The sequence below is a fragment of the Carassius auratus genome, unplaced genomic scaffold (genome assembly GCF_003368295.1).
Source record: "Carassius auratus strain Wakin unplaced genomic scaffold, ASM336829v1 scaf_tig00017060, whole genome shotgun sequence".
NCBI lineage: Eukaryota > Metazoa > Chordata > Actinopteri > Cypriniformes > Cyprinidae > Carassius > Carassius auratus.
This window is the reverse complement of record NW_020524735.1, coordinates 686,619-710,609: the sequence shown is the minus strand read 5'-3', so window position 1 is coordinate 710,609 and position 23,991 is coordinate 686,619. Positions and strand designations below refer to the sequence as shown.

General features: G+C 38.9%; 1 protein-coding gene across 1 annotated transcript; it reads right to left on the bottom strand.

Moving 5' to 3' along the window:
• Positions 1 to 8,515: 8,515 nt before the first annotated feature.
• LOC113075450 (BCL-6 corepressor-like protein 1) lies at positions 8,516 to 23,783 on the bottom strand. Its single transcript, XM_026248173.1, has 11 exons — positions 23,154 to 23,783; positions 20,476 to 23,052; positions 16,547 to 16,679; positions 15,459 to 15,905; positions 14,774 to 14,982; positions 14,243 to 14,515; positions 13,658 to 13,824; positions 13,127 to 13,272; positions 12,971 to 13,048; positions 11,873 to 12,047; positions 8,516 to 10,246 (listed from the first exon to the last, which is right to left on the bottom strand). The coding sequence occupies exons 1-11, from the start codon at positions 23,157 to 23,159 to the stop codon at positions 9,937 to 9,939; spliced, it is 4,521 nt and encodes a 1,506-aa protein (XP_026103958.1). The 5' UTR covers positions 23,160 to 23,783; the 3' UTR covers positions 8,516 to 9,936.
• Positions 23,784 to 23,991: the final 208 nt, after the last annotated feature.

The window sequence follows — 23,991 nt, the reverse complement described above, 5'->3', positions numbered from 1 at the left end:
GGCTGGATCAGCCATGGTGCATTGCGTGACTACGTGATCAGGAAACCTAGACTTGGCCGTGCACATCCAGTCTGCTGGATGATATCAGCTGCCCTTTACATGCTCCCATACATCTTGGCACCCACAAGAGAACTTTCTAAACAAATGCAATGCTGAAATAGACGCGTGAGACGTGGCAAATATTTTGTGCACTCTGACAGTCAGACAGTCAGTCAACTCTGACAATCAAACAATTCAGTGCTTCCTATGAGAGAGATGGCTGTTTAGAATGAATTCAATTTGGGATTATATATGAGTCAGAGTATCATTTAGGATTAATTGATTTAATGGAATGAATCAGACTTGTAATTGGTACACATAAGAGAGAGGGCTGTTTGTGGTAAACTGATTCAGTAGAATGAATCAAACACTTCAGCAGTTCATATGAGAGAAAGGACTGTTCAGGATTTACCAGTTCCCTATAATGAATCGGACATGGATTAATCGATTTAATGGTATGAATCAGAAATGAAAAAAAGTGAAAAACAATTTAGTTAGTAGTGTTGCTACACTGCTACTTAATGTTATGGCCCTAGGTAATTTAATAATGCATTTTGGCATAATTTTGGCTGGCTGAGAGCTGTTAGTGATGCTATGGTGAGATGATCAGCTGGTCTGGGTAAGGAGATGGTCACCCCACTCAGCCTCACAATACTAGGCCTTGTATTGTATAATGAGAGCGCCTGTGTGCTGCATCAGAGAATTACCAATCTGTCTCTGTACGACCTCTCCGTGCTAGAGGCCGAGCTTTCACACCACCCTCTGGGCAAAAATGTCAAGCAAGTGATATGTCTCATGGTTGTTATTTATTGTGATTTTTAGATGCATGATACCAGCTTGTGTGGCAATTTCCCCTGCGTCTGCAAGTAAGATGCCCTTGAAAGAGTAACAGAGAAATGATTGCATGGGACTGCAATAAAGCAATAGTTCCTAAACAATTGTTCCTTTTTATCATGTCTTATTTCTTAAGAGGTCAGAGTAAAATTAGAGTTTGTAGAGAAACTCATATATAGTTTGTAGAGAATTCAATATTATTTTTACTCTGTGGAGAAACATGAGGTCTTCCATGTTTTTTCCCATATTTTATATGTAAATGTTATTTATTAAATCGACTTTATGGAGATCACACTTATTTAAGACACTTTAACTAATTCAGATGCTTATTTAAAGACCTTCAGACTGCTGATGTAAGGTCACAATGTTTGTCTCTCACTGATATCCATCCTATCAAGCTCTTCGTGTATAGTGCAAGGCTGAAGTACAACCCCTTCCTCTATCTATCACAGGAAACAGAGCCTGCAGAAAGTGTAGAGGCGTATGTCAACAAACTATCAGCGAAGAATAAGCGCTTAGTGACCCTGAAAAGACCTAATGTTGACATTGTATTGAATACAAGCTATCTTATCACGAAACGTTTGCTCTCTTTGTACTGCAGTGCAACACTGCAGGTTAAAGACTGTATGTGAGAAATACTACACATGCTGTTGTCTTCCAGCGTAGTCAGAGAAGCCAGAGAATTCATCCTGTCCTGCAGCTCTTGCTGTACATGATCAGCTCATGCAGACTATATACGATAAGTGCATGACGTGTATAGCTGTAAGAGTGTTCAGGGCAGCTGAGGTTACATAAGCCGTTGCCTTGGTTCCCTCCACCCCTACAGCTGATAACACATGCACTGCATGGACGTTTGCCATTACTCAGAATAATAAGTATAGTTTTTCTGTTAAAATACTTCCCCATTCACTGGAATATACTGTGCACTTTGCCCTTTATGATTATTCCTCCATTTAGTCTGATTAGCAATTTGACAGACATGTTATTTGTATATTTGCACTAAATATTCAAGAATAGGTATCTTCTCGGCCTGTTGTCCTCATCGATTAAAGAATGGTCTGTCCAGAGTGTCCTCAGAAAGGGACCGGCTGACTCCTTCACCTGATTTAATCTAATTTGAAGGACAGGAGTGAGTCAATGCGAGTCATTGGGTCGACTGTCAGGGATGTCATACTGCTGCATTATGCATAAAAGATTTTAATTCAGGGATTCAACTGTTAATAATTGAACTCAAGCACTGAAATTATACCACTTTAAAATTACAGTTTTAGAAAAATTCTGTTTTAGGGACTTTTTTTTTTTTTTGACGATCACATTATAATTGTTTTCGAAACTTGGAAATTATAATTAAACATTATTAAAGGTTTAAAACTAAAATAACAAACAAAAAGTTACAATTTAAATATTAAAACAAACATTTTCAATATGAATCGTATAATTATATATACAGATTTTTGCAGCTTGTTATTTTGAAAAGGCCATTTTATGTAAGATGATCTTGTTTAAAATGCAATTTCCTTGCTGTCTTCGTTAACATTAACACATAATTTGAGATGTGGTGAAAATATGGCGAAATCATCGTGGCAATGTTCATGACATACAATATGTACCCATATAATTGAGGAAACTTGTATCAAAACTTGTATACAAGGGCCACAAGCCATGATGGCTAAAAGACATTCTATACTTAACATCCAAGAATATTTGTCCCTGGCAGACGTGAGTTCCAGTGTAGCAACAGATTATCGAGCCATGCTAGCTAGGCTATAAATAATCAGAAAGAATGGAATTAGCAGCACCGATCAGTGACGGTTCTGCTCTGTCATTACTCAGCATGCCTGGAGAGTTAAACTAATGCAAGGTCAGTGCAACAAACATGTGTTTTTACAGATGCATAAGAACAGAATATTTTTAAGTGAATATATCTCATTTTAAAATACCGTTAACTGAATCTGGGTTAAGGAGGACAAGGAGAATGGTATCTTAATTAACATGTAAGAAGTGCCCTCTCAGGTTCTCTAGCATTTCTAACAGTCTCTGCGTCTCCATATAAAGAGTGTTCAAAAGCAGAATGCTAAAAAGGAAGTTCCCCGGTGCTGTTTGAGAGAAGTAAAGCTGGCAGGACCGCCCCTTTGTGGAAGAACTCTTACATAATATCAGTTTGAACAAAGACGAAAACTTGTTGCTCCCCTGAACACAGATATTTAAAAAAGGAGGGTGAAAAATCTGATTTAACCATTTAAACCTCTAATTTAATCAAGTGACTTTTAGACTGTTGTGTCGGTCACATGTTTCAAGGTTTATCTGCTGTTCTGTTATTTTTAACACTGCAGTTACTCCCATATGGTTGCACATGGATATTTAACTGTCAGTATGTCATGTCTAGACGTGCCCTAGATTTCCACCAATCATGGGATAGCCCCAGAAGGGCCAACCAATGGCAGGTGGCAGTTCTGTGGGTTTGGTGAAGGAGTGGCTCTGAAACCTAAGTCCACATATGATGCAACTGGAATTGTCATGATGTAAGACCAAAAAAAAAAAAGCATGACTGGTAATTTGGAGTAATTCTAACACACTTAATCCACAAGCCAAGGTTTGTAACTATAAAGTTTCTATAAAAACTTAAATCTTCATAGTAGTTTGTGGTGAACTGGAGTAACCTTCAGTTAGTTTTCTTTGCTTTGTAAATCAATCCCTGAATGTTTGCATGCTAGATTATTAAAGAAAGTTCCCTTGTACAAGTGTTGGTTTTTGTTACCAAAAACTATTAAAAATAATTTCAATAATTGACACAAACTGAAATAATAAATTATTAGACTTAAAGAACTTACTTAAACATATACTAAAAACTATAATTATATAAATAATACTAAAATAACATTGTACCTTTGTAAGTTAAAGCTTTCAGAGGACAATGTTCGTGCTGTGCTTGACTGACTGTATGTTTCGTTTACCATGAGGCGCGGATGCAGAGCTATTCGACGTGTTAACTGAAGCATATCGTCATTTAGCTGTATTTTCAGACTGTCCCCAGCGGCATCCTTAACTCATCTTTCTGATGACTCTGTCTCACCTCACCGTTGTACCGTGCTGCGATTTCTATTCGCTCTTTTGCATATAAATGGCCCCCAGACACTCAGCATTCTCTTCCATTCCACTGTTTCAATTCAGCACCAGGCAACCAAACGAACCAGAGGCTAACTATTGAGAGTACTGAGTCGAGTTATGCATATGATCTTGTATTTTTTAGCTAACCTGTGGAAGGACTAACTAGTCATTCCAAACGAACTGATTCATGTGTTTAGATAGACGTGAGTGAAAAAATTATGGGGTATTGACTTGAAATGAATCAAAACACGTGGATTAATTCTCTTATGTGATTCATTTTGGCAATCTCTGCTCACGTAACTTCCGTCGTTATATCTGTTGATAGACGCGTGGTAGGGTAAGAGAGGTCAATTACAGGACAGTTTTAATGTTTAATGATATTTTATATTACTTTTTAACACAGGGCTGACTCGGAAATTCCCTGACTTGTTCCTCGGCACAACGCGCGGTCTCCTGAGGCCTTTGTCTATGCAGACAACTCTCATTTCTAAATTCTGTCTCGTGTCTTTTCCCATGCATTCTACAGTGCAATAGTTTCTCATCAAATTGATTGTCCCTTCCTCCCAAAAGACCGAATCACCTACTATGACTGACCTTTTACCGTTCTGAACTGCCCTCCAAACCTTTGGCATCTTTCTTAATGATACAATCAAGTGTACACTTAATACTGTTCAGATGTTTGGGTCGATAAGATTTTTGTTTCTTTGTTTTGTAAAAAAATAAGTCTCTTGTGGTCACCAGGGCTACATTTATTTGAACAAAACACAGCAAAACTGTAATATTGGGAACATTTAATTTATTCTAAATTTCAAAGCTTATTTTCATCAGACACAATCCTCGGTGTCACATGATTCTTCAAATTTACTCTACATATACTGACTTGGTGCTCAAGAAATAGTTTAATATTTATTAGTTTTATTATAGATTAAATTTTTACTATCAATGTTTACAACAGCTGTGCTACTTAATATCCTTGTGGAAACCATGATAGTTTTTCAGGATTCTGTGTTTAATAGACAGTTCAAAGAAAAGAAGATAATTTACTTAAAGGTGCCATATGCAAAAATTTAGGTAAAAATATCCATAACATGACCTACACGCATCAAAAGAATTAGAAGAAATAAGGGCGATGATTTCATTAAAAAAATGTCAAGTTATAGTGCTGCAGAGATATCAACCTTAATTAGCATTAGCATTACTAGCCCCGGCCCGACAGGTGTCGTAATACCTGTTTCGGCCATGGGAGGCGGTATGCGGGCAGCATAACCACCAGCCAACCTGCAATACACGAATAACTCGCACGGCTTGTGGGCATGTACTTGAACCTGATGTCAATCGTGTGGAAAGTACAGCCCACTAGTTCATTTCAGTTCAGGGAAGAAAGCGTCAGCCGCTGCAGGGAAACAACCGCGCTCGGAAACACAAATCAAATTAACATCTGCACTGCTTTTAATCGCTGGATACAACTGATGGACCTGAAAGAAATGAGATTCGACTCCGAACTTGCAACATTTCTTTTGGATTGGTAAGTTAGATGCTGTTAGTATTTCGCTAGAAGTTTGTTTTATATGTTTGTGTATTTGTTTTCGGGAAGTTATAACATTGAAATGTATCGATTTTGAAAGCGATTTTGTGTTAGTTGTCGGTAGACTACGGCTCTGTGTAGTAACTGCCGCTCCACCTGAACCAGTGTTGCCAAGTCTGCGGTTGTTTTTCATGTCCGCGGTTTGAAGCAACCTCAATACCAATAACGTGATATTTAGCTCCTAAAATGCTAATTTTACCAGGGAAACCCTTCCCAAAAATTTATATTTTAACCCCGGGAAGCAATTTTTATCGGGGAACCTCCCGGAAACGCGATTGGGCGAGTTTTGGACTAGTTTTAAGAAGCAACTGGGCAGGATTTGTTGTGAAAACCTGGCAACCCTGATCTGAACGCACAGGCTGGGGATATACTTCTAATTACAGGAGCGCCTTTACTAATGAGAGGTGCATGAAAATCGCATTCGATTTTTTGCACAGCCCTATTATTATATCATAACTAACCTGCTCTGTCTAGTCTGTTGGTCTCCGTGTCCTCTTTGCTTCGTGGTTTTTCTGTGCGTGAAAAAATTTATGTGTGGCGTGAAAGCGTGTGAAAAGAGTCAATTGCGTGTGTCTCACGGTGAATGCTTGAGAGTTGACACATTAGTTCCCAAGCAGAATAAAGGACAGGTTGATTATTGCTGTTTAGCGTTTGTATTAATCTATGATGTGTCCCTGTTTGCGTACAGGGACATAAAAAATAAATTAAAAGTGATACGTGGACCAAGGTGTCTGAGATTGTTCATTTTAAGTAAAGGATCCTAATATTTCGTCCACAACAATATTTAATGAGGTTAACTTATAACTCCTTGTGGTTAGTCTGCATGAGATCAACAAGCTTGTTTGCTTTGCGGCCGCTTCAAATACAAAATAAGCATTCGATCTACGTCACAGCGTCTGAGCGCTCACAAATCTTTCTGCAGCGTCGTGAGCAGAGCGGCAAGAGCGATTTTTGACGCTCTAGACGCCGGCGGTGTGAACGCACAGTTAGGCTTCGGCTATGGCTGTAGTGTTGTTGTGAAAGTAGGGACGGAGCATAGATGCCGTTTCTCGTTTGTTACTCTAGAGTAGACCAATTCACTTTATTGAGGCATACTGCCCCCATCTGGTATGGAATGTGGAGTATGACTTGATTTTTTTTGCCAAACATTACAGATGGCACCTTTAAAGGGGGGGGGTGAAATGCTATTTCATGCATACTGAGTTTTTTACACTGTTAAAGAGTTGGATTCCCATGCTAAACATGGACAAAGTTTCAAAAATTAAGCTGTATGTTTGAAGGAGTATTTTTGTTCCAAAAAAACCTCTTCCGGTTTGTCACAAGTTTTGGAAAGTTTTTTTCGAGTATGGCTCTGTGTGACGTTAGATGGAGCGGAATTTCCTTATATGGGTCCTAAGGCACTTCTGCCGGAAGAGCGCGCGCTCCCGTATAGCGAGGCTGAGCACAAACATTTCACTGATCAGGGCGATTCACTGATCAGAGCGAGAGCGTCGCGAAAAGTCACAAAAGAAGTGTGTTTTTGGTTGCCAGGGCAAGACAACCCTGCACAGATTACCAAAAGAGAAACAGCATTAAGGGACCAGTGGATGGAGTTTATTTTTACAGAGCATCAACGGAGTTGTGCAAGTGTTTTTGTTTGTTCCCTGCATTTCGAAGATGCTTGTTTTACAAACAAGGCCCAGTTTGACGACGGATTTGAACATCGTTTATTTCTTAAGGATAATGCAGTCGCAACGAAAAAGGGTCACGATCGTGTGTTGGAACCGCATGCGGTGAGTAAAACTGCTTCAAATATCTCTGTGTTGTGAACTTAGCTATCAGCGCGTGAGCACATCAAGTAAACAACATGCGATGTTGTCATCAAACTGCACTTTCCACATGTACAGCTTAAAAAAATAAAAAAAATAAAAGACGACATAAAGTGGAACTTAGTCATTTTCCAAAACCGCTAAGCAAATATATACAGTTTCAGTACATACCACATAGAGACGCATCTGCTGATGGTGCTCTTGTTAAATTTCAGCCTCTGGATCTGTGTCACAGCTTCCAAACGCTCTCAACGCGAAAGCCTACTGGCGCTCGTGATTCTTTAGCTCCGCCCACACGTCACGCCTCTAGGCGCTCGTGTTTTTCCGGGAAAAATCGGTACAGACTATCTTTCTCTTATAAATATAATAAAAATAAAGACTTTTTGGAGTTATGAAGGGTGCAGTACTACTCTATAGGTACTCAAGATTAACAGGATATTGAGTGAAAACGAGCATTTCACCCCCCCTTTAACCGATTTACTATCCCTTTTAATGAAATTAATGCATCCTTGCTCAATGAGTGCTAATTTCTTTCTTTAAAAAAATCAAACTTATGAATGTTAGTGTTGGTCTATATTACGTTGAAACGTTCAAATATATTGCTTTTTCACGTAAATTTAATTAGCTAAATTATTAAAATTAAATGAATTTTCTTTAGCCGAGAATGTTGAATTTTATTACTTTCTCAGATCATTAGCAGATGAAGTAATGTTAGTGTTTAGTGCCCCCTTGAGGCCAGTGCAATTTTCTCCAGCACAGGACTATGGACTGCACCGTTTCTTATTGCACTGTTTAATATAAAAACAGAAAGATGACATATTAAGATTAAAATTACGTTTATATTGATATTTTTTCTTCCAAAATTCCAAAATGACATTTTAATTGATGTGTAGTGTGGATAAAATCTGTAGAAATTATTTCAATTAGTGCATTATGATATAACTTGTCTTGCAATATAAAAATACGAATATCCCTTCTGATTTTTATTAATAATAAACTACATTGATTGAACATTGCCATCTTTGATCATACTGCTGTTGCAAACCTTTTTATAAAAGCACAAAGTGAGGCTAGTGTTAAATTGCATTTAAATGTGGACATTTCACCTCAACCAATGCTACAAACACACAAGATCACAAGAAACACTTGACAATCATGCTTTATTCTGGTTGATTTCTTAAAAAAAAGAATCAAATAAACAGCTCTCCTCTTTGTAAAGAGATCACTGAAGCAATATGCCTTCTTCAGTCAAAACCAAGTACTTTCTTCATGTCTCGCTGTATAAGTAGTGAAACTAAACTCTATCTTTACATCTCTCTCCTCATTTAAATATTTATTGGTTTCAGTTCAAACAAAACTTCATTGATTGTCAACACAAAATCTAGCTTAGCACCAGTACAATAAAACTGTACTTTAGCTTGTTAAAATACTGTTCGCAGTGTGGGAAAACAAAACAACCTCAGGATAAAGGGATCATTATTTGTACATTGTCAAATAAAGCACCAACCATACAAAGCAATTTTCATACATAATTTTCTGACACACGCAAAAAATGTCAAATATATTAATGACTATTAAATTAAGCACAAACAACAATCAGTGTAAATACAACACCACGCTGAAATCTGGTACACCGGGAAAAACTGGGAGACGACCCCTTCCATGAGCACCGGAAAGCAGTTCAAGATGGAATCTAGAAAAATGGCCCTAGAAAAACTAAAAAAAAAATAAATAAATAGACTCCACAGGCTTGTTTTTTGTTCATAACTTAAATGGTTGATATCGGCTGATACCTGCTGATATCTGAAAAATTCTAGCAGTGGTTAAAACCAACAGCTCATCAACCAAAGTAAAAGTCACAGGAACACATCTCGTCCCTGCTACAATACAAATGAAATAAAGGGAAGGAGTAATGTTTCTGGCAGAGCTGCAGTGGTGCTGAGGTAAGGAGGGCCGGGGTGAGGAACATATGATGTAGGTAAGGGGGCTTCTGGGAGCCGAGAGTGGCTGGATGGTTTACACAGGAACCATCTGGCCCAAAGGCATTCCTGTCACTGTTAGCTTGACGTAAGCCTCTTAGCTACACACACTTAGTTTTACCAAGATAAAAAAAGACTTGGATTACCACTCCTTCTAAAGGACCGTCAATATCAAACACACATAAAAACATGTTAATGATAAGTTACAACCAGATGCGTTCACCCTGATGTCAAGATATACATATATATTTACTTATACATATAGGTTTGTAAAAAAAAAAAAAAGAATTATTGAAGAGTGTAAAAACAAAACCCTACACAGAAGGAACCTGAAAGTTGCTCTCCAGTGGAGTCCGTCCCCAGCCTTTCTCCCTGGGGTGAGGGCTTGGCAAAGATGTTCCCTAGGGCCCCTTTCATTACTCAGGGGGTCTGTGAGGATATAGGACCTATCTGGCCGATTCTGAACATACAAAGTGCTGGTACTGGCAACAGGCCATCGAATGCAATGGCAAGGACCCGTGCACCTCGCTGCCCTCTGTTCAGATCACATGGCTGTAGAGCAGGAGATGCAATGCAGGAGTCGCTATCGACTGCAAGGTCTGGCATTGGGCCCTGACTTGTCGTCCTCATCTTCTTGGAGGATCTGTATGGAGGAACCTAGCAGTCCCTGTAACTCTGGTACACAGCGCACCAGCTCCACCGTCTCCTCCCTGTCCTCATCGTCCGGTTGGAGCTCATCTGGAGCGATGCACGTTTGACTGACAGAGACCTGCTTCCACAGCTCTGCCTGAGCGATGCTCACCACCTCAAACTGAGGGTAGCGAGCCCTGAAAATACGCGCTGACATCTTTAGCCGCTTCAATACGTCTGCCAGTAAGAACCAGTTACAAAACCTGTGGAGAGAAAAAAAAAAAAAAAGTTTACTTTAGCACAAACTGAGCAGCGGCCGCAACTTTCGGAATCCATCTTTATTTTTTAGCTTAACTGTCATGGACTGGAACGCACAGGATTGTGGGATATCAAAGCCAATGAAGGATACATCTATGCTGCCTTCACAAAACCACCAGATGAAGGCATCTCAGGAGACAGGAACTGAAGCTAATGTTGATTTCAGACGGGCCTTAATGCCTTCCTACCTTGGAACGCGTCCTCCGAAGGCAGCATTTTTCAGTTTTTGGATACGCTTTGTTATTTATACAACATAACGTTAATATTAGGACTTAAAGGCTATCTGCAAAATGGCCCGAATTAACATATCTGCAATGAACTCATTTTGTGGACATGTTCTTCACGCAACAACGTGCAGAAACACGGCAGCTAAACTCAATTAAATTCACAGTGTTTTATTATAATGGTGTTCTCATTATAATGGTATGTGTATAAAAGTCGATTACAATTACGGATGCCACAATTACATAACCATTCAAAGCAACAATTAAAGGGTTAGTTCATCCAAGAATGAAAATTTTTCCAGCTTCTACACACCCTCGATGCACCCTAGGTGTATGTGACTTTCCTTTTTAATAATAATCCAATTAAAGTTATATTAAATATTGTCCTTGCTCTTCCAAGCCTTTCAGTAGTGGAAAGTACACATACACCCACATCTTCCGGTTCCCCACAGTCAGCATAAGTGAGAAAAAAAAGTGTTTACTACATTTGAAATCTGGATATTTATCTTACAAAAATGCATGGATGTGAGGGACGTTTTATTACAACGTACAAGAGAACACTTTATTTCACCTCCTCTGAACAGCTGACAACAAACACCCGCTTTCCCCCACTGAAAGGCTTGGAAGAGCAAGGACAATATTTAATATAACTTTAATAGAATAATAGAGTTATTATTAAAAAGGAAAGTCACATACACATAGGGTGCTTCGAGGGTGAGTAGAAGCTGGAAAAATGTTCATTCTTATTTGAACTAACCCTTTAATCATTCAAATCAACTTGTGTTATTCTGCGTGCTTAAGACACTTTTTTAAACTTAAGGATTTTTCCATTGTTTTAATTTTAGTTTTAGTATTACATTATAAAACCATGCATATTTCGACCTCTTTATTTAAAGATTAAACTAATCCAATTTATGGTTGACATTTGAGCCGTAATACTATAGAAAAGCAATACAAGTTTTCAGTTAGTGCTTTCAGCTTTTTTATTTTTCATATAAAAATATGGCATGCAGTTGCTTCAAACAAAGGTGTAAACATCATTCATTTAATCGTAATTATTAAATCACTATTTCAAAGGAATAATCAACAGTTTTGATTTCTTTCATAATCGTGCAGCTCTAGGCTGTATATTAACTTATTGGGAGAAAACCGGTAGTTCTATGAGAAATCAGACATTTGACCTACACCTGTAGTCAAAATGGCATAATCTTAACACCCCGCAAATATTCGACTGTGAGATTGGGAGTCGAATCAGACTCCTAGAATGGAAGAATCTAATTGTCGACTATTCAGGGTCACCCGTAGTGCATCGTAACCATATTTAAAAGTGTTTCCACTGTCACTTACCCCTGCGTTAGTGATACTTGGACGTGGTAGCAGGGTAGGAGCGGGTCAGAGGAGAACTCAAACAGGAGACAGTCTGTATCTGTGTCTCTCTCCTTCACCTGCTCACTCAAATTGTCCCCAGATTCTTCCTCGGGCTGAGACAACAGGAAGTCCCAACAAGGTTCCTGTTCTCCCTCTATAAAAGTTTAAAACAAATAAAGACGAAAGCAAATATCAAGTTCTAGTTACAAGACCTCACCACGGTGTGTTTATAGTGCTTCTGCTCCCCTCTAGTGGATCACTTTCAGCATGAATTAGTGGAAGCTTGGGCAATCAATTGTTCTTGTAATGCCACCATCATTTAGCGATTAATAAAAAAATTAAAGGCAGCATGGTCCAAAAGTCTGACACTATATTTAATATCTGGGATTCGAAATCTAATTTAAACCTGGGAATAAAGAAATGTTATGAATATGAACATTACCAGTAATTTTTATGAAAAATAAATATTGAATATTCTGCACTTTTTACACTAATGGAATAATTTCACACACTGACCATGTAACAGAAAGGATCATATATTCCTGTTTCCACTGAAGAAAGATCTCTCAAAAAAAGATGTCTCAAACCATGGTGGAGAACATGATCATCAGGTTTTGCACTTGTGGACTCATCTTAAGTGCATGTTAAAGCAAATACTGGAAAACATTCATGTTGGTTTTTCAAATACATATTTTACTTAAATTGATATGCTGACAGTTATGTGTAATGAGAAAATATTCAATGACAAAACATTGAAAAATAAGCATTTTCACTGGTGACCTTTTTAACCCCACTTATATTAATGTTCAAAGGTTTGAGGTTGGTAAGACTTATTTTTCAAGTCTCAAAAAGGCTAAATTTATTTGATCAAAAATGCATTAAAATTTAATTTTGTGAAATTAAAATTGTTTCATAGTTAAAATCTTATTTTTAAGGAAACATTTACTGTATTTAAAATCAAATTTTACATTTATCAAAATAAAATGTAATAGAATTACATAATTACAAAATAAATAAAAAAACACCTTACTCAAACCATACTTCTGAATGATAGTCAATTAACCTTCTATTTCTTACCAAATACAGAGCTACTGTAGAAATCCCACTGAAGACTAGGATCTTGTTCTGTTCGTCCTTCTAAATCAGTGAAATACTCTGGATAAACAAACACAAGGACAGTTTTAATCAGGTTGATTTTGTTGCCTTTTTTGCAAATAAACATTCAAGTTTTACCTTTGAGGAAAGTTTTCATCCCGGGACTTTGGGCTAGTTTAATTGCGGTCTGACCAGAGTAGGTTGCCAGTGTGGGATCTGCCCCGTGATTTAACAACATCCAGACGGCAGCCAGATTATCAGCTGCTACTGCATCATGAATTGGGCTGCAAAGTTAGAAACACAAAATTCTCCATCTAAAGTTGAGCTTATTGTTACTGCAGATGGGTTGCAATGATGAAAAAGGCAAAAACTCTTACAGGAAATGGTAGGAGGAAGAATAGTTTCAGTTTTGGTAATTGGTAACATATTTTGTTGGACACATGGCATCTGTGGGTGGACATACATGACCCTATTTTGTACAGAATCTGATACTAAATATACATCTCCCAAATCTAATGTGGCCCATTAGCTACCTACCATAAAACTGTGTCATTATGTCATTGCACAATTAAAAAAGCAGTAGCCCAAAGCTGTCTATGGGGATGAACAGAACTTGGTGCCTTTCAGTTGTAATGAATATTTCAAGTAATAAATTAACCCGCTGCTCACCGCGTTCCATCCTGTGCACTGCAGTTAACATCTGCTCCATGCTTCAGGAGCACCTGTATGATGTGTGTCCAGCCACGTGCACAGGCCTCATGTAGTGCCGTGTAACCCGCATTGTCACGACGGTTTACCTCTCTAACATCCTTTTCCAAGCAATATAAAACCACATCCTGAAAATAAATATTTATATATGTGAAATGATCAATTGATCAAACAGACAGTCACACCAACATCAGCAGATGCTGACGTAACACAAAAAAGGCAATTAAAATCATCAAAATGTATATATTTAAGGCTGTTAATCAAATCATTTACAAATTCCTAAACTGGGGTTTGCGAGGGAACTACAAGGAGTTTGTGAACTGATGAAAAGCTAATAAATAATTAAATCCTAGAAAATGTCAAATAATAATAAAACATTAAAATATATATACTGTATATATTTAATCCCTATATATATATATATATATATATATATATATATATATATATATATTACAAAAAATATTTGTAATTATTATTATTTTATTTTTTTTAGAATTAACATTACAGTCAGCTAGCAAATGAAAAGGGTTATGAATGCTTTACCTGATAACCTAATCTAGCAGCTCTCTGTAACAGCGTCTCTCCTGCATTTTTATTGACAATCAGTCGACGGACTTCTGGAGGCACTGGACGCCTTGGAGTAGATTCAGGGATTCCTGATTTCCCAGCTGTTCCTTTTTTACCAGACAGTGGTGAGTTTGACTGCTGCTTGGGAAAAGCATAAGGAGTAGTTGGGGTTTTCTTGGGGACTGGACCATCCTCGCCTGACACGAGGGGCCCTGTGCGTTTACCCAAGCTGCCTTTCTTAGTCTTGAGCTGAAACAAAGACATAAATACAAAGAGAGTCATGAATGAGGGATGTGACATTGAGGGGAGGGCAACTGTTACATGGTCCGGCCTTATAAAAACAGCTGTTGTAAGAAAGTGGTTTACGGTGACTTGAAATGACACTAGGGGGCAGCATAAGACTAATTGAAAAGATATATAGCTTTAAAAGGGAATAATCCCTAAAAACCAAAATTTTCAATTCAAGTGTTCTAGTTTAGAAATGTTTGAAAAGATGCTTCACTTAACCTTTTTCTGGTCATCGGTGTCACATAAGTGTTTACTTTTGAACTTCCTCTTCCCTGAGGGTTTGTCGTTAGGCTGTGCGGTGGGTGGACTCTCTTGAGGTCGTGCTGAGCCTGAACGTGTGAACAGGGTCCGCCTAGGGCTGATGTCTGGACTGGACACTCCGTCAGTCAGTGTGGCACTGAGACAAGGGTACACACCCAGCTTCTCATCTGAAACAGCATAGACTTAACATTTCATCACCAACCCTTGTTAAATCATACCTAACACATCATAGGTACATTGACATGTAACTCCATTCAATAAACTGCTTTCAATCAAAAATAAAATAAGACTTGCCTACTTAAGCCCTATTCAGACAGGTAAGGTAAAATTGTGTTTCATAGACATACTTTGACCTTCACACCTTTGGTAATGCCCACATCCAGACACTGGACACTCCCAATTTATGAAAAACTACCCAGATCTGTATCATTTTCAGGATTAATAATTGTAGCTAGAATTTAAACTTTTTTGGAAGTTTAAATTGTGTGAGATATTATTCTCCAATGGGAAATTCATTCAACATTTATTTTAATTATGCTGCCCTCAACTGTAGCCCACGGACTAAATATCAAGACCAGGAGAGGCAAAGACAGAATGACGTTCTCAGCAAAATGTTCATTAAGCCTCGGTTATCTTTACTCACTAGTGGCCTCACTGTCTTCCACACCCAGCTTCTCCTCCTCTCCATCTGCCACCTTCTCTTTCTCTGTGATGTATTCCCCATTCTGATATTTACGATTCTTGCAGCGTTTCCTTTTCTTTATTGAAGAGGTGTCTCCACTCTCAGTGGGCCTATCCTTATCCGCATCCACGTCCTCAGGCAGAGGATTGATTCGAGGCCTGCCGCGGGGCCGGCGGACTGGTACAGGGGGTGGTGTAGAGGGGGGGTCGAGAGGGGGAGGAGAAGGTGGAGTAGCGAAGCTCCAGTCTCGGAGCAATGCTTCATCAGTCCGTCTGCGCCCTCGTCTCAGCCGCGGAGAGGCCTCCTCCTGGGAGTCTGATTCCTTACTAGGCCAGCTCGGACTGCTGAGAGAGCCTGAATCTCTGTCAACCTGAGAACTTCTGCATGGACTGTTGTCTAAATCTGTGACTGGTGACAGAATTGAGAATTATCCATGAGCAAATCTCTGATATCTGAGAAACCATTCCATTGTCTTAAATATGACACAGAAGCAAAAACATATTGTTAATAGATTAATTCACCCAAATAATGTAAGATCGGTCATTATTTACTCACTCCTTTGCCACGTCAAACCTGTATTTTGGTATAATGTGGTGGAATCTTTTATGCAGGTCTTTTCCATACAAGTTTACAGTGAACCACAGCTGTTAAAGCTTCAAAAACGATACCGAAAAATAAACCCATCCAAAATCCTACACTAGTTGTGTGCTATATTCCAAAATTATGCAGCTGATCACTAAGTTTACGAGCTGAACTTGAGAAGTGGATCAGTGCATGAATTCTTCTGAGCTGGTTCTTGTCAATTCAGATCACACATTGGACTGAACAATTCATTCAAGTATCAAACTGATTCATTCACAAATTAGAGTTCACCTTACTGAGTCTTTTTTTTTGGCCACTTTTGGAGATTAACAACCAGGGTCACTTTATCGTCATAAGAAAAAGCAGAAAAATATATTTTTCTTTTAATAAAGAAGATAGGTATGGAATGACATGAGGATGAGTAAATGACCATCTTCTATTACTTTAACTACGAACAGGGTCAGTACCTATTTTGTTTGAGTCGGAGTGCTCCATATTAGCTGGACAGTTCTTCCCTTTGCGAGTCTTTCCCCCTACTTTAGGGGCTGAACTTGTTTCTTTCAGCACACTATTTCCCACTCCAGGCAATGCATCTTTTTTCTGATGAAGTACAATATGTGTTCAACAAAATTATAACATTTTGTCTTTTAATAACACAGGCATATTTGTAATTTAGATTAATGGCTACTTAAGCAAAGCAAAAATTTCACAGGAAAATCTAATTGTCTATAAACCCATCACTAACTCAGCGGTAATTCCATAATTTCTCACCAAGTGCTTTCACAGGGCTTAGACTCATGCAGCTCCTATGCACAGCAGAACGCATGTCACTAGGTTACTCCCACAATAATCACATCTGAACTATTTTAATTTCCCTCCAGAATTTCCAAAAAAAAAAAATATTGTTATGTAACTGAATTTTATAAATCAAAACACACAGTTTCAAACAAAGTATGACCACAAGACTTAAACATTATGTTAACAATAAACTAGTATGACTAAGGCCCAATCCCATTTCTACCCCTTAGGTACAGACCTCTGTTATGGGCTTTCTTTCAAGTTTTTCGGAGATTTTTTATTATATTATTCATTTCGATATCAGAATTATATCCTATCGACCGAAATTAAAGTGCCCCTATTATGCCATTTCCAATATTGCCTTTTCATGCATTGTGTAATGTAAAGGTTCTGCTCATATAATTAGAAAAAGTTGATTTATTTCACTATTTCCATTCAAAAAGTGAAACTTGTATATTATATTCATTACACACAGACTGATATATTTCACATGTTTATTTCTTTTAATTTTGATGATTATAACTGACAACTAAGGAAAATCCAAAATTCAGTATCTCAGAAAATTTGAATATTACTTAAGACCAATACAAAGAAAGGATTTTTAGAAATCTTAGCCAAATGAAAAGTATGAACATGAAAAGTATGAGCATGTACAGCACTCAATACTTATTTGGGATTCCTTTTGCCCGAATTACTGCAGCAATGCGGCGTGGCATGGAGTCGATCAGTCTGTGGCACTGCTCAGGTGTTATGAGAGCCCAGGTTGCTCTGATAGTGCCTTCAACTCTTCTGCATTGTTGGGTCCGTCATATCACATCTTCCTCTTCACAAGGTCAGGCGAGTTTGCTGGCCAATTAAGAACAAGGGTACCATGGTCCTTAATCCAGGTACTGGTAGCTTTGGCACTGTGTGCAGGTGCCAAATCTTGTTGGAAAATGAAATCTGCATCTCTATAAAGTTGGTCAGCAGCAGGAAGCATTAAGTGCTCTAAAACTTCCTGGTATACAGCTGCATTGACCTTGGACCTCAGAATACACAGTGGACCAACACCAGCAGATGACATGGCACCCCAAACCTTCACTGACAGTGGAAACTTTACACTGGACCTCAAGCAAAGTGGATTGTGTGCCTCTCCCTCTCTTCCTCCAGACACTGGGACCCTGATTTCCAAAGGAAATGCAAAATTTACTTGCATCAGAGAACATAACTTTGACCACTTAGCAGCAGTCCAGTCATTTTGGTCCTTAGATGCTTCTGACGCTGTCTGTTGTTCAAGAGTGGCTTGACACAAGGAATGCGACAGCTGAAACCCATGTCTTACATACATCTGTACGTAGTTGTTCTTGAAGCACTGACTCCAGCTGCAGTCCACTCTTTGTGAATCTCCCCCACATTTTTGAATGGGTTTTGTTTCATAATCCTCTCCAGGGTGCGGTTATCCCTATTGCTTATACACTTTTTTTTTTACCACATCTTTAACTTCCCTTCTCCTCTGTATTAATGTGCTTGGACACAGAGCTCTGTGAACAGCCAGCCTCTTTTGCAATTACCTTTTGTGTCTTGCCCTCCTTGTGCAAGGGGTCAATGGTCATCTTTTGGACAACTGTCAAGTCAGCAGTCTTCCCCATGATTGTGTAGCCTACAGAATTAGACTGAGAGAGCATTTAAAGGCCTTTGCAGGTGTTTTGAATTAATTAGCTGATTAGAGTGTGGCACCAGGTGTCTTCAAAATTGAACCTTTTCACAATATTCAAATTTTCTGATACTGAATTTGGGATTTTCCTTAGTTGTCAGTTATAATCATCAAAATTAAAAGAAATAAACATTTGAAATGTATCAGTCTGTGTGTAATGAATAAGTTTCACTTTTTTAATTAAATTAGTGAAATAAACTTTTTGATGATATTCTAATTATATGACCAGCACCTGTAGCTGTATGTGAATATAAACAATCTGGAAAGTTGTAAAGCTGAAAGTGCACGATAAATGAAGTTATTGTCTCTCAAAATAAAGTATCGACTCTGAACAGATGAAACGAGTCGTTAGTTATTAGAATCCCACTTTCGTGATGGCTACACGTCAGGGAGTAACACTTGCACCTATGTTCTAAGGTGGCCGGTCGTGAACAACTTGACCCAGCCCACTTCTCTAACTTCTCTCGGGGAGTTTAATGCATTCACAAAATGCTTGCTGTTGAAAGATGGATCAGTACCCTGTTTATTTAGACCAGCTGCTTCACTGAATCATAACCTGTAAGTATGATGAATAATAGATGTTTATATTTTCTATAGAGCATTCAAAATACAGAACTACTGAAATAGGCATATCATTTCCAACACTGGCATCTAACACTATCTTACCTTTTTCTGTAGACCATTAACAACAGACTAGGCCATTTGACTAATCAGAGCAGAGCAGGCTCTGAAAAAATGACATTGCGATATTTTATTTTTCTGCGATATGAAATCTAATCTAATTTTTCTTACAAACAAAATAGGGGGTGAGCACACTTACATTATCATTTTAAATGATTTAAACATAGACACCATCTTGTCAATTGATTAATATGCGCGAGGGAGAGAGAGCAAGACAGCGCTCATGTAGTTTGAAGATGGTGAGCGTGCGGCAGGGGCTCGCTCTCTCTCTCTCGCATGCAAATGATAAACTTTCACTCTATGATGGTTAAGCTGTGCAATTAATCCGCGAATCACATTCGTCAAGGGCTGGGGAGCAGCTGGCCCACACAGTTAATGAATAACGGATCAAATATGACAGCCTACATCGCGCATCCTGCGATGTGACTATCGTGGATTTGTACATCGCGATATCGATGCTTAAATGACACATTGTGCAGCCCTAATTGAAAGCATATTTTAAGAAAATATAAGCGTTTTTTGGTCTTGCATGTATGTAATCCTATTGTAGGAGACTCCCAAAACAATATTAGGAACAGTAAAAAAGGCATAATAGGGGGGCTTTAAGGAATATATTGTGATATAAATTTTCGCCATATCGTCCAGCCCTAATTCAATTATATTAACATTTACTTTCTCTAAAAACAACTCACATTTATTCTCTACATTCTAATGCAGACATAATTATATTTCTCCCCCCTCTTGTGATATGACATGGCAGGCCAAATTCAAAGGTCATCAGGGGTTTTGGGCATCTCTGCTTTATGGTTATCTTGACATTAGACTGCATGAGGACCGAGCAGAATGATGATATATACAGAAAAGTTGAATGTAGCTCAAACAATCAGAGCTCAATCAGACTGTACTCAAATGTTAGTTAACGTGAATCCGTTTCTCACTTAATACCTTTTGCACTTTTTCCATCAAGTACCAAATAATAAATTGACTTGACTGTGTAAACATTATCACATGGCTTAAAATAATTTATCTTTTCTTAATTTCCAGGGGAAATTATTATATTGTCATATATTTTTCTCATGACAAAAATCACTCACGTTGTGATATAAGATTTTGGTCATACTCCCACCCCTTAGAATGAATTAAGGAAAACATTTAATGTAATCAATCATTGCTTATGCAACTGATGCCGATATTACACAGCTGTCCAGAATAAATAAAGCATACCTTTTTATGGAAGGGGCCTTGCTTGACTGACTGAATGTCTTTATCTTTTTGCTTCTTTGTTACTTTCATAGACTTTTTTTGCACTTCAGAAGGGGTCTTCTCCTTGGCAGGTTTTTTCAGGTTCTTCTGTTTGGTGTCGGATAATTTTCCTTTGGAAAGTATCTCCTCTTTGGCTCCATTCATTTTTGCCTCTCCTTCTGCTTCTATGGTCTGGCTCTGAAGGAGGGATAAGGCTATCCCTTCAACCTTAACGTGAGTAGAAAGCTTCCTCTCTGATGCCTTCTCCTCTTTTGCCATCTCATCCTCTATCTTCTGAGCCAGTTTACTTTCCTTCCATTCTCCTTTAACACTGGGAGCACTTCTTTTACTAGGGGTACCAGATTTCATTTTTTGTCTACCATCAGATGCTAGATTTTCTGTCTGTTTTGCCTGTTTCTCTCGTCCCTTATCCTTTGGCACAGAAACGACTGTGTTGTCCGGTCTGCTTAGAGATGGTAGATCCGTTTGTGGAGAGGTTCTATCTGACTTGATGGCCTGTCCTTCTATGGCCCTGAACGGGGAAGAACAAGCGGTAAGTGTCTGCTGCAACGTGGACTCCTGACACCTGTTCTGCATGCTGGCTACCTCAGGCCTCTTGGATCCCACAGAAGACAGATTACAGTAGTTCTCACCAGTAAGTGCAGTGGTCTCGAGAGTTTTCTGCTTCACTATCGACTCCAGGTTAGACAGGGGGGATTTGGCCTTCTCCCACTTTTCATCCTCTACTTTAGTTGGACTTAAGTGGGAGTTATGGAACAGGGCACTCTCACAACTAAGGGTGCCCTTCGTCTTTGGGGCTTGAGTCAGACTTGGTCTCTTCTGCAGGGATGTTCCTTGGGAAAGAACACAGGGTGGTTGCCACATGGATTTAACTGGAGGTGTAAACAGGGAGCCTCCCTTTCCACCAACAGATTTCCGGTGGAGCTGTGAATTTGATGTAGCACATAATTGGGTGGATAAAAAACCTTGTTGAGTACCTGGCGAGAGCTTTCCACCTTTATTATGCTGGGCACCTTTAACAGCAAATGGCACTTGCCTCTCTCTACAGACCGGCTGCTCTCCTTGGTCAATGATGGAGATGGTTTCCTGTTTGGCAAATGTCTGAAGATCCTCAACAAAAGCAGCACTTTTTCCATCTTTACTGCGTAAAGTAGATGCTAGAATGGGGCTTGCTACTCCTACATATGTACCAGGTAGATTATTCAAGGAACTAGGAGATGAGCCTTTTGCCCAGGATGTGTTGGGTTCCAAAGTATGGTGATTAGTAAGTTTTGAAGATGATTTCTGAGTTGCACCATTTCTTTGGGTGTCATATGTACTGGATGATCCAGAATTAAGCTTTTTTGGACCAGCAACATTTTTCTCATGAGACTCAGCAGAATGATGTTCCGTGGCCACTAATGGGCTATTCTGAGCATCTTTAATAATTTTTTGTCGCTTGGACTTTGCAGACAGATCAAGAGGCACGTCCCTGGACTCAACAGGGCAGGTAACATTGTGTTCCTCTGGAGTGGACAGAATTTTTGGTTTTAGATACGTCAACAAGGTTTTTCCGGGACCTCGGTATGTTGAACCTCTTTCTACAAGGCTTAGCAGCCGATTTTGAGTGGTTATATTTCCCAGAGCCGGGCTGCAGCAGATGGCAGCATTGGGAGAGATGGTGTATCGGGATGGTGGAGCCGAGCCCTGCGTGGCTTGCTGTGCTGGAAGGGCTAGAGCTGGGGCTGCTACAGAAGACATTGTGGTTTTATGCTCAGCCCCACTTTGAAAGCCCTTAGACAAAGAGTCACACCTGATTTTGGATCCTGAAGACTGAGGCTTCTTATCAGCACCAGGTCCTCTCCCCATGGAAAAATTATACGGGTATGTTTTGATCATAGGTGTCGCACTTGAACAAGAGCTTCGTGCTGTGCAGTCTTTTTGAAACTGGCTAGCAGTGGCTTCTCTCAGTGCTGCAATCTGACCTAACCCTGGTGGCAATGTGATCTTACAGAGAGGAGAAGAAAAATTGGAGGGGGGAAGGAAAGCAACAGGCTGCCCAGGTTTAAACAATGTGGAGCACTGGAAACCCAGAGGAACACTTATTACAGGCTGGGTTGGTGCTGGTGCATTAGTCTTCCTGTTTAGGTTTATACTAGAGTGAACAGAGTCCACAGGGTCCTCTGCTGTGACCTTTTTACCACAAGGCCACTGGTGATTGGAGTAGATGCCAGCACCGTCAGTCTTGCTTTTGGGAACCTCAGTCCGATCGGGCAATAGTGTGCTCATGGGATCAGTGCTGAACACATTGCTGAGAGGTTGGGAGGGGGGAACTGGGGGGCAATGATTTGAATTGCTGGCTTCTGAGCAGACGTCAGGCGTTTTGCAGTCTGTGGTCGCCCTCAGCTTGTTCTGCTGACTTTGAGGTATGTCACCTCTAAGTTCAAGAGGCAGTGTCTGCTGTGGATTCCCCACCATGCTCTCAGACACCTGGGTAGGGGCACCGCTCTCTCTGCTCACCGTCCCTCCATCCCCTACATTCATTGGTGAGGGATCCACCTGATCAAAAAAACAATGAGTTAAGTTTGCCTTAGAGTGAACACCGAAATGATCATGAAAGAGTCAAAGGGAGGACTATAACAATGAAATTGTTATATTACCTGCATAGGCGTTTTCTCAACACATTACTCAGTGTGTGTGGACAAGTGATTTTTATGGGATTCTCCTTTGGGGTAGTGTATAATTCTGTATAGAAATAGATAATTTATAGCTTAGAAATTGGACTCATTATGCATACAGAATTATTTCACACAGAGTGTCAAAATTTGGAACATTTAAATTAGTTTTAAATGTTTAAATGCCTTAAATCGCTCATTAATTAAACAACAACATACCTAAGCCATGATGCTTTTATACTCCTTTTCAATTTATAATTTTTTCTTTAATATTCTTATAATTGATTGCAGAAAATAAATGTGTAGTTCAGCCAAGGTCAACTCAGACAGACTTCACTGACTAAATTTAAAATATAGATTGCCATCTACATTACACATTGCAAAGAGTTATCTGAAATATAAATGGCAACTGAAATCTTGTTAGTGAATTCATTAAAAATGGTTCAGTTGGTAATACATTTACCTGACATTGAAACAACTGATAATTCCTGTTAGTAATGCAGAACTACGTGTACCATGCACATAACTTCAAGAACTACCAAATTATTTTGAGTGATATTAAATATTTCTAGTCACCAAGTTAGAAAAATTCTAGAAGTGTTAATTTCTGTCATTTTGAGTCAAATCGGTTGGAAAAAATTTCTGACAAATGGGAAGGATTTTTGAAAACCATTATGCACTAGAATTTTATGTGGTTTTCAAAAATCCTTCCCATTTGTCAGAAATTATTTCAACCGATTTGACTCAAAATGACAGAAATTAACACTTCTAGAATTTTAACAAAAGATGTACATAGATGAGCTTTAATTATGATCGATGAAAA

What these genes read in the sequence shown, in the direction of transcription:
- LOC113075450 (XM_026248173.1), bottom strand. An exon ending in AAGGCCCCTTCCATAAAAAG is followed by an intron (nt 16,680 to 20,475) that starts GTATGCTTTATT and finishes GTACTTCATCAG; the next exon opens with AAAAAAGATGCATTGCCTGG. An exon ending in GGAAGACAGTGAGGCCACTA is followed by an intron (nt 14,983 to 15,458) that starts GTGAGTAAAGAT and finishes ATGCTGTTTCAG; the next exon opens with ATGAGAAGCTGGGTGTGTAC.